Raw genomic sequence first — 14,452 nt, 5'->3', positions numbered from 1 at the left:
TGTAGTAACATGTATACTTTAAAACAGACTAAAACCTGTTATTCTCAATGATGTGCTTCAGAAACGTAACACTGACGCTCACAAACGCTTTTCAGAATATATCGTTTTCTGAGCATGAACATCTGGTGCAACAGTGACCAGGTGACAAGGTCCACCTCTCCAAAGTCAATATTTGCTGACATCTTTAACTCCTTCATAACTCCAGGATATAGCATCAATAAAATATCCATAATAACTCAACTCAAATGATTTATTTACATTCTTCAACAGCAGAAACATCAGACAGGCCTGATACTGAGACATAGTAGCAGACAGATCTAAACAGGAAACAGATCTAAACAGGAAACAGTGCAGAAGAGTCCTACACGCCCGTCTCTATCTCAACCGTCTCTGCCACAGAGCTGAGTCCGTCGTCCCCCTGCAGAATCACCAGGTTGCCGTGGGTCTTGTGCTCGCGGACCACAATACACTTCTCGTTAGAGTCTGAGACGATGATCTCGATCACTTCCTGGTTGAGCTGCCCCACTCCTTCCTCTAGGACCACCTCGTTGACGGAGGCGTGGGCGGAGTCTGAGGTGCCGAGGATCACCTCGCCCGTGCTGGACACGCTGAGGTCATCTAGGGCCTGGACGTACAGCACCGTCTGGCCTTCCATCCCCTCCGCCAGGCCCTCCTCGGCCGGCTGCTCCCAGGCCTTGGCCTCCGCTCTGCGGGGGGTCTTCCTGGGACGGCCCCTGGTGGGCCGAGGGTGGCTGGCCTCCAGAGCGGCCACCGCATCCTCCAGCTCCCCGGTCCCGGGTTCGGCGCCGTCCGCGGTCCGATCCTCCCTCCTGCGGTGGGAGAGCTGGTGGCGCACCAGGCTCTGCATCAGGGTGTAGGCGGCCCCGCAGGTCTGGCAGCGGTACGGCCGCTCTTCCAGGTGGGACTTCATGTGGCGTCGCAGCTTGGTGGCCATGGTGTAGGCCTTGCCGCACTCCTCGCAGCGGTGGGGCCTGTCCCCGGTGTGCAGGCGCTCGTGGGCCCTCAGGGTGTGCGGGTCCCTCAGGGCCTTGCCGCAGACGGGGCAGAGGAACACCTCCCCCGTGTGGGAGATGAGGTGCCTGCGCAGCTCGGGCGCCTGGGAGAAGCTCTGCTCGCAGTGGCCGCAGCTGTAGGGCTTCTCCCCGGTGTGGATGCGCAGGTGTCCAAGCAGGTTGCCGCGCTGGCGGAAGGTCTTGCCGCAGTGGGGGCAGGGGTACGGCCGCTCGCCCGTGTGCAGGCGCATGTGGTTCCGGAGGGAGCCCGAGTTGGCCAGCTCTTTGGAGCAGACCGGGCAGCGGGTCTTGGCGGGCGGCTGGTTGCGCTCCTTGTCTCTGTGGGCCTGGCGGTGGATGCGGAGCGAAGGCCGGCGGGCGAAGGCCTTGCCACAGACGTCGCAGACAAACGGCCGCAGGCCGGTGTGGAGGACCTCGTGCTCCCGGAGGTCCCTCTTCAGCCCGTAGGTCTTCTCGCACTGCTGGCACTTGAAGGGCCGCTCCCCGCGATGCATCAGGAGGTGGGCTTTGTAGTTCTCCTGGGAGCTGTAGGTCTTGTCGCACTCGGAGCAGGAGAAGGGCTTGAGGCCGGAGTGGGTGAACTGGTGCTTCTTCAGGTGACACAGCTGGAAGAATCTCTTGGGGCACAGGTCACATCTGTACCTCCTCTCTCTGGCGTCAAACTCAAACAGGTCTGCAGCCTCTGGCTCTGTCTTCTCTGCAGAGCTGTCCTGGGAGGTATCCTCTGAGCTGGGTCTCTCTCTGTCGGTCTCACTAGCCTCTGGTCTGTTCCTGTCAGCCTCAGCGCCGTCTGAGATACCTGCTCCGTTTTCTGCCTTGGCTCTGGATGGAACCTGATCCTCCAGAGACCCGCTCTCGCACTCCTGGAGCTGTCCCTGGATGCGGCTGACCAGGGAGTGCACCTTCCTGGGTTTGGCAGCCAAGCGAGAGCTGGCTCTGGGGGCTGGAGGACCCTGGTTCTGGGCTTCCCTGACCACATCCCCTGCATTGCTTAATGAAGGCCCAGCCTGAGTCTGTGGATGGCCAGATAGAGGAGGTCTAGTGCATGTGTCTGGAGGAAGACTCTCCACCTTGATGATTCCAAAGCTGCCCAACACTCCGTTCTGCTCCTGGGCACCGTGTTCCTCTGTGCCCCCTCTCTTCTCCTCATTCTCTCCGTTCTGCTTCCTCTTGTCTCCGTTCTGCTCCTCTGACCTCACAGCTTTGGGGGGAGGTCGTCTCCTGGGCTTCTGCTTCATCCTGTAGATGAGAGGTTTGCTCCTCCTGATGTGGCCCCGCCCTTTCACCTCCTCCTTCTCAGGGTCCTCCAGACAGGGAGGTGCTGTCTCCTCACTGGGCTCCGACGCGCTGTCTTCATGGTCTGAAACACATGAACATACTGTACATTTAGAAGCAACTCTCCGGTCTTCAGAAGTCTGTGACATCAATATACAGTACGAACCTTAAAGTATCTTGCAAATAAACATCGATCATTGATCTTATATAGATGTGCCTCTATTGCGACCAGCTACCTTTAGGCTGCAGCTCCAGTTCCATGGGGGTTGGTGTCGCTGCTGTCTCCTCGCTGGATCTCCGGGGAGCTCCCTGCTTGTGTGCTTTTCCTAGCATGGTGACTGACCCTGCTGGAGCTAATCCCGTCTTGTCCAGGGTTTCGGGGGGTGGCTGGTCATCCCCCACCCAGAGAAGGAGCTCCATCCCTGGGCTGATGTCCTCGGAGGCCCTCAGACAGAGAGCTCTTCCCAGCTGGTGCACTGTGACATTGCTCTCCTCCTTCCTCCGGGCGTTGCAGGCAAACCTGTGTGGGGAACGGAGCAGGTGTCTCATATTCAAGCAGAATAACTAGTGTGTTCAGTTTTGGGCTTGAAGTATTTTGTGTAATGTAGACCCACCTCATCCAGTGCACCTTGTCCCAGAGAGGCCCGTTAACAATTATCTGGCACTTGTCCTCCATCTATGAAGACAATAACAATTCCCCATTGACGTACTGTATTAGAGTACACTCTAATCAAGGAACTATTTGAGGATGACCTAGAGAGATTAGAACTAACAGAAAAAGCCTCTGGAAAAAGGTTATAATAATACATCATTTTATTTATAATTAAATAAAATCAATATTTTTTAACAACAACTGACTCTGAACTTTATTTGAATGTTATTTAATTGCACTGCCTACATCAGGGACACAGACACAGTCATCCATGATCGGATGGGGTAATGTAGATGAGGATGATACTGATAGACTGCTAGACTATGGATAGTAAATTGCCAGTTTGGGAACCTTTAAATGTCTAGCTGCGTACCTAGGATTGGAATGAGGAACTGATTAGTACTGATAAGATACTGTAAGGACAAGCAATGACAAGAATTCCAATGTACCTGTACTTGTTACACATATGGAAAATAAACGTTCTATTCTATGCTAAGTACTTTTCGTTGTGAGACAATCACACAATGAAAGTTCTACACTGAGCCCGAAGATACCAGATAGAGCATTTTCAGCTCTGTAAGGCTCCTTGTGGAAGTTTAGTTTATTTTTTTATTTCTTTTATAAAAAGGACAATGTGCACAGACATTAGTTGTTTACAAGAAACACAAAGATGGTTGCACCAGATTTAGCAAAATGCTAATTTCCATCTGTACTCCTCATACAATAAACATAAACACAATAAAAAACACAATCTTAAAAGTAGAGGACAGTAAACACCTTTCATACAACGACAGTACAAAGTGCATGGTAATACATGGCAATACATGGAACAAGAAATCAAGTAATCATAATCAATATTTGCTTGTGCCTGACCTATCTAGAGACATACAGTATTAGAAACAATCTGATTTGTATAAAGTGCATAGTTCCATACCCAGATACCGTATAAAGTGCAAATATAAAGTGCATAGTTCCATACCCAGATACACATAAAAATCAATCTGATCAGTACAAAGTGCATGCAGTCCCTCATACAGATCCGTATGGAGTGCAAAATTACCTATCTAGATATAGGGATCAGACTGTTCAAAGTGTATGAATACCTATCTAACAATAAAAAATAACCAGTATTCAAGACATGTCCCATCCTTATATATACACACAGGTCCTGCCATCTAAGTGCAATCAGTGCTGACAATGCTGGTTGCTTAAGATACTCTTCCTGATCTCATGAGAGAACCTATGATAAGCCTAAAGGTCAGCTCTGACCCCAAAAGGCTTATATTGAATCTTCTTTTTTTGTAAGTGGAGGTGTTTTTCCATCATGATCACAATCTCCATCCCTTCCCCAAACACTCACCTCGTTCACCCCCTGGTCCTGCCTGTAACCGGGGGCCTTGCCCTGGTCCTCCCGGCCCAGCAGGGTTCCACTATGCACACCGTCACCCACACACCATAGTCCCAGTTGGCCGTTGTTGGCCAGTGAGGGACCCACCGCCAGGCCCCGGGGGACCAGCTGCATCACGCTGAGGAAGGAGGCCCAGTGGTCAGGGGGGCCGGCCGTGATGCCAGGAGGCTCCATCACACCCTCTGTTATACAGCCAACAGACACACACAGGGATTATGACATAACAAATAATTGCAGGTTTTACCCTACCCTTTTACCCCAAAAAGAGTCTAGGCCAAAACAGTCTCAAAGTGTAGCTATTCAAAAACTTTGGCAGCTGTAAAAAAAAAAAATAATAATAATAATAATAACTTTGAACACTATAGCTATTCCTGAGGGGACTGTAGCTATCTAAACACTTTTCTATAATTTACCATCAACATGTCTTTGACAACCATGTCTTTGACAAACATGTTACTGGTCATTTAGTGTGATTACTGTCAGTTAACCCAGTCCTTTAAAACCCGTCCAGTTGGCCCCGACCCGCTGGTGTCCTGGGGTCTGAATGCATGAGCATGCGCGTCCTTGAGATGGGCTAGGTGAGTGAGTGAGTGCTAGGAGCCATACATCCATGGTACTAGCATGTTTCCTAAGGTTAGCAATCCATGAGGAAGACGTGAGTGTAACGTCGGGTAAGCTTGTGCAGAAAGTAAGTGCATGGTACGCGATACACACACAACACAACAAGTAACACAAGTTGCAGCCAGCTGGTCAGCCAACATTTCCACACTGTGCAAAAATGCATAGGAAGACGTGATTGCAGCCTCTGGCTTCAGCTAACGTGTTAGCCACGAGTCGGGTGATATTTGGGTCATGACAAGTTAGAAATGTAGTCTAGCTATGACGCAAGAAATAATGTTATGAATGGTCGCTTGTACGTTAACTTACGCTGTCAAAATGACCATTATATCCGTAGTTAGCTCACGTTAGCTGGCTAGAACGCTGGCTTACTATTCAAATCAGGCTAGCGGCGTTAGCGAGCTAGCGTTAGCATGTCATGTTTACATGGCTCAAAGGTTAGGATATTCGTCGTATAATTCAAATACGCTGCTTGATATGTGACAGAACCCCAGGTCTCCCATTTCAACTAACCAAGGGTATATTCAGGGTCTTGGCCAATCGGTAGCAACCGTTTTTTTTTCCATCGAAAACTCCGGGAATATTATCGTTCGCCAGCCATAAAGGACATCTTCCGGAAGTTCAGATAGTTTCAGTCTAAACAGTCCGATAGGAAACATCGGACTGTTTAGTTATCGCGTCACAACAGGACATCTTCGTCTTGTCTGCTAAGCAGTTTTGTACATGTAAAAACGAAATATGATGTGAAAAAGCCTTAAGCTTTACTTTGAGACTATATGTATTTAAGATAATGGGACGCTAGGTTTAGGCTAACAAGTATGAGCAGCATGTACGCCGTGTACTGGATTGTCGACCGCCAGGTGTGCACCACTACTGTGTGACCATGGAAGGATATTGTTTTCCACTTCCAGTTTACTCCCAGGTATATTTGAAACACCTCTAGTTATAAAGTCAATCAGCAGCATACAGGTCCTGACCTACAATGTTGTTTTGTTTACATCTCCCTGCTAACCTGCCATGCTGAGGCTGAGGTCAGTGGCCTGAGGGGACCATACCTGCAGAGGAGCAACCAGTCACCACTTATCTAGACTGGCTAGAACTCACTTCCTCCAGGTTCGGGATAGGTTGATTCCGGCATGACAGGAGGGAAATTGAAGCTTCTACTGGCGTTTTACAATCCTAGTATACTGTAGATTCACGTCTGTTCTTGGATTGCTCCGGATTTTAAAGTTTTCTTAAAAACACAGCACCGGATGTACCTCCCCCAGGACCTGGATAGCAGGAGTTCTTTAGCAGGCTTTCTCCTCGGGAGGTGAGGAAGCCTGGGAACGAGGTCACGGCTGCAGGATGGCAGATTCCTTAGTCCTCCAGGACCAGGCCTCCACAGAGGCACAACTCTGCTGCACCGAGTAAGAACCTCCATTGTAATAATAATAATAGTAATAATTAATTGCATTTACATAGCATAATCCATAAGGCCAGGTGTAGCCCAGAGAGCTGGTGTAGGCTCTCTTTTCATACCTGTCTTTTGTTGTCTGAAGACTATGAAAAGACGACCTCTGCTGGCTGTCTAGGCTAGGTGGTTTTGAACAGAAAGCCCTTGCTACTCCTCCCATTCTCTCTCTCTCTCTCTCTCTCTCTCTCTCTCTCTCTCTCTCTCTCTCTCTCTCTCTCTCTCCTGTTTCTCTTGTTCCATCAGCCAAATGGAGGCGCTGGAGTCGTTCCAAACGGAGGGAGAAGACCAGAACCAGGGGTTGAAGGTGGACCAGCTGCTCCTCACCATCGAGAGACATCAAAGACAGGACCTTTGGTGTGAGTGTGGCCTCTCTGGCATGTGCTGTTGGAGGCAGAGAGACCAGTCTCACTCCCACACACACCCATACCCTCCTGTACCTCTCTAACCTGTCGGCGTCTCTCCGGCATGTACTACTGCCGGAGAGACCAGGCCCTGTATATACATTTAGCCTCAGATCACATTCCCCTCGGTTTATCTGTGAAGAGAAGTCACATTTGTATCCTTTTCTGGCACATACACAAACACACACACACAAGCGCAGGGCTCTAAGCTAAGATTTTTCACTAGGAGCACATGTGCTCCTAAATGAAAAAATGTAGGAGCACAGAAAGAAATTTAGGAGCGCAACAGATTTTTATTAGCCACACACACATTAGGTCTACTGCCAACAACAATAACCTGCTCACCATAGGAGCTCTCATCCTCTCCTACTATACTATTCCCACACACTTCATCATGTGCATTGGTCCTAATGAAGACTTTAGCCTACTATTCCCACACACTTCATCATGTGCATTGGTCCTAATGAAGACTATAGCCTACTATTCCCACACACTTCATGTTCATTGGTTCTAATGAAGACTATGGCCCAATCCCAAAACTCCCCCTTAGCCCTAGCCCTTGGTCCTACCCCTACATTTAGCGCGTTCACGCGTAGGGTAGTGTGTCCCATTCCTTTGAGCTTCTAGGGCTAGGGAGCATATCGAGGGCTAGTGGACGTTCAAACAGCCCTCCAAAACGAGGGTTTTCAGATGCTGACTTGAAACCAAGGGGTATATAATAATTCACACAATGCTTTGCGAACTTAGGCAGGGATATGAAACATAGCTGCTGGTGCTGTGAAAAAACGTGGGAAGAAAGCACAATATCTGCACAAATTGTAAAATCCGTGGAAAAGCTTAGTTTAATGTAGATGCAAAGGAACATGTCATTGGATCGTTATGACACGCATTTCAGGAAAACGCTTTTTACGATGTCGGCATTTCATTGCGTTTTGATGTGGATCGAGTAAGTTACTGGTAGGCTACGGTGCAATGTTGAATCTAATCGAATCAATAGATTTTTGAGTGACAGTTGATTCGACTCCCCCGGGCCTAACCGAATTCCTCTCTCTCCTTGGTTCCACTTTGCCTGGCAAAATACGATTGAATGGGCTTCATTTTGTTAACGTTACTGGCAGGGGCATTCGGCACACAGAGTGAGGGCAGCTGAGCTGTCATCACGAGAGTTCTGCGCGTTGCAGTCATGGGACTTGTAATAAAAAATAAAATTAAAAAAAAGTTGTGGGACTTGTAGTTTTGTATACGGGTGCGCGAAACTTTGACTAGTTTGATCCAATTTGCATGGATTTATTGTAGGCAAAAAATGCGAGTGAAATAGTTGAAAACAGTACTCGCACAGTGTGCTCCTAAATGATTTTTTCTGATCACACAAAACTATTTTTAGTCGCAAATGCAAGTAAAATGGTCGCACCTTAGAGCCCTGAAGCGCCCACACCTTTCCCTCTGCAACCTGTCTGTTTCTCTCTGTAACCTGTCTGTTTCCCTCTGTAACCTGTCTGTTTCTCTCTGTAACCTGTCTGTTTCCCTCTAACCTGTCTGTTTCCCTCTTTAACCTGTCTGTTTCCCTCTGTAACCTGTCTGTTTCCCTCTTTAACCTGTCTGTTTCCCTCTGTAACCTGTCTGTTTCCCTCTGTAACCTGTCTGTTTCCCTCTGTAACCTGTCTGTTTCCCTCTGTAACCTGTCTGTTTCCCTCTGTAACCTGTCTGTTTCCCACTGTAACCTGTCTGTTTCCCTCTGTAACCTGTCTGTTTCCCACTGTAACCTGTCTGTTTCCCTCTGTAACCTGTCTGTTTCCCTCTGTAACCTGTCTGTTTCCCTCTGTAACCTGTCTGTTTCCCTCTGTAACCTGTCTGTTTCCCTCTGTAACCTGTCTGTTTCCCTCTGTAACCGGTCTGTTTCCCTCTGTAACCTGTCTGTTTCCCTCCCCAGTTTGCGAGGAGTGTACAGAGTACTTCGTGGATGAGTGCCCCTCTCACGGCCCCCCGGTCTTCGTGCCGGACACCCCCGTGCCCGTGGGCGTGCCCAACCGCGCCGCCCTGACGGCGCCCAGCGGCGTGGAGGTCCTCCAGGAGGGCGGGGAGGTGGACGTGTGCTGCGTGTCCCAGGACCTCCCCCGGGGGGTGCTGTTCGGGCCTTACCAGGGGGAGGTAGTGGCTCAGGACCAGTCCTCCGGCTTCTTCTCCTGGATGGTGAGGTTCTTCACATCACCCCGAACCCCTACCTAGCCCCCGTGTACTAAGCCCTACACCTCTAACGTTGGTGCTAATCTGACAGAACCAACCACAGATGCACCCCTTTCTCATACCCTTGCTCATCCCCTCATCTCTTTCTCATACCCCTGTTCATCCCCTCATCTCTGTAGCTGGTGGATGAGAATAACTGTTACCGGTCCATCGACGGCAGTGATGAGACCAAGGCCAACTGGATGAGGTAGGGTTGACCGGTAGACTGGTTTGGATGACTAATAGCAACAGAAGATGCCGGTGTGACTTTATGCTGTAAGCTGTATGCGTGTGTGCGTGCGTGTGTGTGCGTGTGTGTGTGTGTGTGTGTGTGTGTGTGTGCGCGCGTGTGTGTGTGTGTGTGTGCAGGTACGTGCGGACCTCGTCGGAGGAGGGCGAGAGGAACCTGACGGCGTTCCAGCACGGAGAGCACATCTACTTCCAGGTGAGCCGGGAGCTGGCGGTGGGAGAGAGGCTGAGGGTCGGCTACAGCCAAGACTACATGGACAGACTGCACAGCATGGCCCTCGACACGGTCAACAACCTGAACACAGGTAACACACACACTCACACACACACACACACTCACACACACACACACTGTGGTTGCAAAGAATTGAAATGTCTGAGAACAGCACTTTACAAATGAATAGGAAACGGTTCAGTAATGTAATGCGTTGTTTACCGGTGAATAGAAACGGTTCAGTAATGTAATGCACTGTTTAGACACCAGGGGGCAGTGTTGTAAATGTTACCATGAAGCGCTGTGGCTTTGAGGTATTCCACCAAGTTGCAGTTTCACAACATCAATGCGGCCACACGCGTATATTCTAACGCCCACACCTGCACAGTCCTATAATTGAAGGACAAGAGGAAGTCTGCTGACCACATCCTTCCTGTTTCTACCCCATCACCCCCCCCCCCCCCCACTCTCTCTCTCTGTCCCTCTCACATCTCCGTAGAGAAGGACCGGCCGGTGTGGTCCAGCCCGTGGAACGTGACAGCCCGGGACCGCGAGGCCACGCTGGCTCTGATCCAGCTCTACGGCGCCGCCGACATCCAGAGCCTGCTGATGGAGCGCACCACCAGGACCAAGCAGGTGTTCGAGGTGATCGCCAGCCGCATGGAGGCGCAGGGCTTCGTGGTGAGCCAGGGGGACTGGCAGGGCGGGAAGCGCTGCTTCCAGAAATGGAGGAACATGGAGCGCACGTACAGAGACTACCTGCTGGCCAACAGGAAGTCGGACGGCAGCCGCAGGAAGCAGCCCGAGTTCTTCCAGCAGTTCCACGCCCTCATGGGCCAGAGGCTCAGCTCCAAGATGGCCGCCGCCGCCGCGGACTGCTCCGCCTGGGGCGGGGCCAAGCTGAAGGCCAAAGCCGCAGCCCCGCCCCCATCGCCCCTCCCCGTCTACGCCATCGTGGTCCCGTCCAATCAGACGGTCAACCTCAGCATCCCCTCCTCTTCGTCGTCCTCCTCTTCCTCAGAGGCCGAACTCAGGATCCAAGCCGGCTCGCCCCACCCTGAGGCCGGAACCAGTAAGCTAGGCAGGGAGAGGACTCCACGTCCCAGAGGCCTCCAGGAGCAGGCGGGGCTGGGGAGGGGGAGAGGGCGGGGGAGGGGGAGGACGGACAGGCAGCAGCAGAAGAGGAAGAGGAGGTCGTGGCTGGGCGAGGACAGAGGTAGGTCAAACATCTCACGTTCGGCATCATTGACCGTAAGAAGATCCTCTCGTCTCCTGTGTCATAAACCGATGCTAACTTCCTCCCTCTCCTCTCCGTCTCTCCCCACGTTCCCCCCCCCCCCCCCCTCTCCCCTCGTCCCTCACCACCGCCCCCGCCTGTCCCCCCCCCCAGCAGCGGAGGGAGGGGGGGGAGGGGTGGTGTCGGTCTGGTCGGACGGAAAGGTGACCAGCCAGGACCTGGAAGCCACAGAGGCCCTGGTGGAGCTGTACGGCTCCGCCGAGATCCAAGGCCTGATCCGGGACAACAAGACCAGAACCAAGCGCATCTTCGAGATCATCGCGGGCCGCCTGCGCGAGCGCGGCTTCCCGCTGAGCACGGCACCGGAGCAGGCGGGCCAGAGGTGCTTCCAGAAGTGGCGGAACCTGTCCAGAGCCTACCGGGACTACGTCCTCAACCTGGACCCTCAAAGGACCGCCCCTAACGCCGCCTCCTCCACGCGCAGGAGGCCACGCCCCCCGCCCTGCTTCAAACAGCTCCACGACCTGATCGGCCATCGCCTCAGCCTGCCGCTGTCGGGTGATTCGCCAGGGCCTGACGGGGGCGGGACTGAGGGGGAGGGTGATGGAGTGGCAGAGGTAGAGATGGAAGGACAGATGGATGAACAGATAGAGACTGAGGTCAATAGAGAGGGAGAGATGGATGGAGAGGCGGACGTAGACACTGAGGTGGAGGAGGGGGTCAGCCAGAGTCTGTTACACATCGTGGAGGTACCGGCCAGCCCCAACGACCAACTCCTGCCCCCCTCCACCTCCACCCTGCCCCCCCTGCCCTCTCCCCCCAGAGACCCACACGTCCCCCTGGGCCAGAAGAGGAGGAGGATGGCCGACATTCTCCAGGTGCTGCAGGGGTACAGGGAGGAGGACAGGAGGAGGGATGAGGAGAGACGGAGGAGGACGGAGGAGAGGGAGAGGAGGGAGGAGGAGAGAGACAGGAGGGAGGAGGAGAGGTTCGAGCAGCTGAGGAACCTCCTCCGGCAGCAGCACTCTGAGAGCATGTCTCTGATGAGAGAACTCATCAACACCATGAAGGCTGAGAAGTAAGGATGGGACCCGATTCCGCCTCGTTAGTTTGATTACTGTAGTTTTTTTAATAATATCATGATCAAAGATATAAGACATTGACGTAGATGTTTATGGGTGAAGAAGCATTTGAGGAATGTGGACTGTTCCTCGTGTGTATTCACATGCTCATTACATGTTAGGCTATAATATTCGAGCTGTTACACAGATTGGCCACAGGTACAGTACAGGTGCATCTAAGAAAATTTGAATATTGTGAAAAAAATCCATTATATTCCGTAATTTAATTCAAACAGGGAAACTTTCATGTATTCAGTCGAGATCACTTTAGTCAAAATTGATCCATTTATTAGCATGCAACAATATATACGGCATATACATTTTTTCGCATATGAATTTTGGCGGTGTGATCTGTTCGGGGGGCCCCCTGCGGCAATCTAGATGTTCCCCCCCTCTGGGCTGCTTGGCCCAGAGTGCCGGAAGAGGGAACGGCATCTAGCCCCCTGCCTCTATGACGATCAGAGTGGGCCGCGATCGGGAAGACGCTCGGAGGTAACTCAGCCCACTAAGACCGTCAAAGAGCGCCACAGGGGGACTGCTGTACATTATAGTCCCTGGCCTCCACGGGCCAGCGCTTCGTGGAGTCCGAAGGAGATACAGCCTAGTGTCTCTGCCTCCACGGTGACCGGAGGGACCGTGGATGGCCATCCGGAGATGTTTCGGCCCACGATCACCACGGAGCGACACAGAGACTAAGTTAGTGTAATTCCCCTGCTTCCGCTAGCCGACGCATAGTGGAATACCAGAAGAATGCAGCAATACCCCCGGAACAGAGAGCAACGACGACAACAGAAGACATTGACAGAACACAGGCGGAGCAGGGGAGGAGGTGGGGCGAGCGCGCAGATATGAGCGATCAGCAGTAATGGCAAGAGCGAACGATGACATGTTTTGACAGCTTAAATACATGCGCTCTAGCGAGCTGAACCAATGCTATGACAGCTGACAGTCAGCTGGTGGGTTGCGTCATACGGGGTGTGACTGATTAGCCTCTGCCGATTAGCCCGGCGTTGACATCGTGCCTCGCCTGAAGTTACGTCGGAGACGTCATTTCTAGATCCATTACACAAAGTGAAATATTTAAAGCCTTTTTTGTTTTAATGTTTATGATTGTACAGTATGTTCAGTATGTTCATTTATACACTCAATACTTGGTGGGGGCTCCTTTTAAATTACTGCATCAACGTGGAGCGTGGCATAGAGGCAATCAGCCTTGAAATATTTCTCTACATGTGTAATGAATCTATAATATATGAAAGTTTCTTTTTGAATTAAATTATGGAAAGTAATTAACTTTTCACAATATTCTAACTTTCTGAGATGCACCTGTATATCTGAGTAAGCCTGTCCCTAAGAAGTGTGTAGCTTAATTTGTAAAAAATAAACCTTGTGGTTGGAGCTGAATGACATTGAGGTGCTGTGTCTCTGTCTGCATGCATAGCCTAAAGTAGCCAAGTAGAAATTCAGAAACACTATTCGTTAATTCAGACCATGTTTGAGGGTGGAAGTAGGACCCAAAATGCAGGACAGAGGCAGGCAATGTAGGTTCAAGGGTTTTACTTCAAAAACTGAAAACACAAAGGACCACTGGTGCAAACGCATCTAATGAACAGACAATGGACTGACAAAGAACAAAGGAACATGAGGGCATATATACACAGGGAGACAATCAAGGAATGAGGTGCAGGTGAGTGACAAGACAAAATGAGACACAGGTGCATGTAATCAACAGACAAGGACGTGGAGGGATTCCAAACGAGCCGCCAACACAAGGGCAGAGGAAACTAGGAAGGGAACTGGGACTGGGCTGGAAACCGGAGAGGAACAGACTAGGGAACAGGAGAGAGGACTGGGAACACGAGGAGGGACTAGACGGTCTAGAACTAGGGGGATTAGGGGCTAGCTGGGAGACCTGGGACTGGGACTGGACTGGGACTAGAGGGGAACCAGTGGCTAGAGCTGGGGGCACCAACAGAGCACATGGAAGACAACTTCAAACACAAGACGATACACACTAGGAACACCAACATATCATAGTGACAAAGTGCAGGCAAAACATTACAAGATGCACAAGTCTCAGTGGAGTGACGGGTGATCAGTGTAGGAGGGCTGCAGCAGGCGTGGAGTCGTGCTATTAGCTCGTTCACTATAGCCTACTCCTCTGGCGCAGGGCGCGCATCCAGATGCGCTGGGAGTAGAGTTAGGGGCGCGAGGGTGGGGGGGGGGGGGGTCCGAGAGTCCAGGGGCAAAAGTCCAGGCCGGGAACAGAGGATCATAACACCATGTCTGCAACCACAGGGATGTAGGTAGAGAGAGATGGTGAGAGAGAGACAATGTAGAACAGCAGCTAGAAAGCGAGAGGGAAAGACGAGAACAGCTTCCAGACCCAGAGAGAGAGAAAAGAAAGATGGAGACAGACATCATCTGGACCCGTGGAGGAAGGAAGAGAGGGGCGTTCCGGTGGCTCGTGGGTTAAGGCGCGTACCACGTTAAGGCTAGTCCTTATCGCTGCAGCCGGGGTTCGAATCCGGCCCGGGCCCTGAGCTGCATGTCCTCCCCTCTCT

The 14,452-nt window shown here is 51.4% G+C and overlaps 2 protein-coding genes across 3 annotated transcripts; one reads left to right on the top strand and one right to left on the bottom strand.

Annotated features, from left to right (window-relative positions):
• Positions 1–260: 260 nt before the first annotated feature.
• On the bottom strand, positions 261–5,592 carry znf408 (zinc finger protein 408). 2 transcript variants are annotated; one of them, XM_084436936.1, is made up of 5 exons: positions 5,501–5,592; positions 4,322–4,551; positions 2,924–2,985; positions 2,546–2,829; positions 261–2,394 (listed from the first exon to the last, which is right to left on the bottom strand). In XM_084436936.1, the coding sequence occupies exons 2-5, from the start codon at positions 4,541–4,543 to the stop codon at positions 362–364; spliced, it is 2,601 nt and encodes an 866-aa protein (XP_084293062.1). In that variant the 5' UTR covers positions 4,544–4,551; positions 5,501–5,592; the 3' UTR covers positions 261–361. The 2 variants fall into 2 exon arrangements, with proteins under 2 accessions (XP_084293062.1, XP_084293061.1); XM_084436935.1 differs by having other exon boundaries at positions 5,297–5,565.
• Positions 5,593–6,138: 546 nt separating this feature from the next.
• LOC311308356 (uncharacterized protein) lies at positions 6,139–14,086 on the top strand (the record flags this gene model as incomplete). The annotated part of the gene is made up of 9 exons (XM_084437316.1): positions 6,139–6,396; positions 6,687–6,799; positions 8,775–9,034; positions 9,208–9,275; positions 9,437–9,621; positions 10,030–10,746; positions 10,999–11,320; positions 11,591–11,656; positions 14,059–14,086. The coding sequence occupies exons 1-9, from the start codon at positions 6,335–6,337 to the stop codon at positions 14,084–14,086; spliced, it is 1,821 nt and encodes a 606-aa protein (XP_084293442.1). The 5' UTR covers positions 6,139–6,334.
• Positions 14,087–14,452: the final 366 nt, after the last annotated feature.

The sequence above is a fragment of the Borostomias antarcticus genome, assembly GCF_949987555.1.
Source record: "Borostomias antarcticus genome assembly, chromosome: 4".
Lineage (NCBI taxonomy): Eukaryota > Metazoa > Chordata > Actinopteri > Stomiiformes > Stomiidae > Borostomias > Borostomias antarcticus.
Note: the sequence above shows the minus strand (reverse complement) of the source record. Positions and strands in the feature narration are given on the sequence as shown.

Bases quoted from the DNA above. Each gene is read 5' to 3' on its own strand.
- znf408 (XM_084436936.1), bottom strand. From the start codon at position 4,543: ATGGAGCCTCCTGGCATCACGGCCGGCCCCCCTGACCACTGGGCCTCC. The intron at 2,830-2,923 runs GTGGGTCTACAT...TTCCCCACACAG, and splicing joins GACAAGGTGCACTGGATGAG to GTTTGCCTGCAACGCCCGGA. The intron at 2,395-2,545 runs GTAGCTGGTCGC...CATGTGTTTCAG, and splicing joins ACTGGAGCTGCAGCCTAAAG to ACCATGAAGACAGCGCGTCG.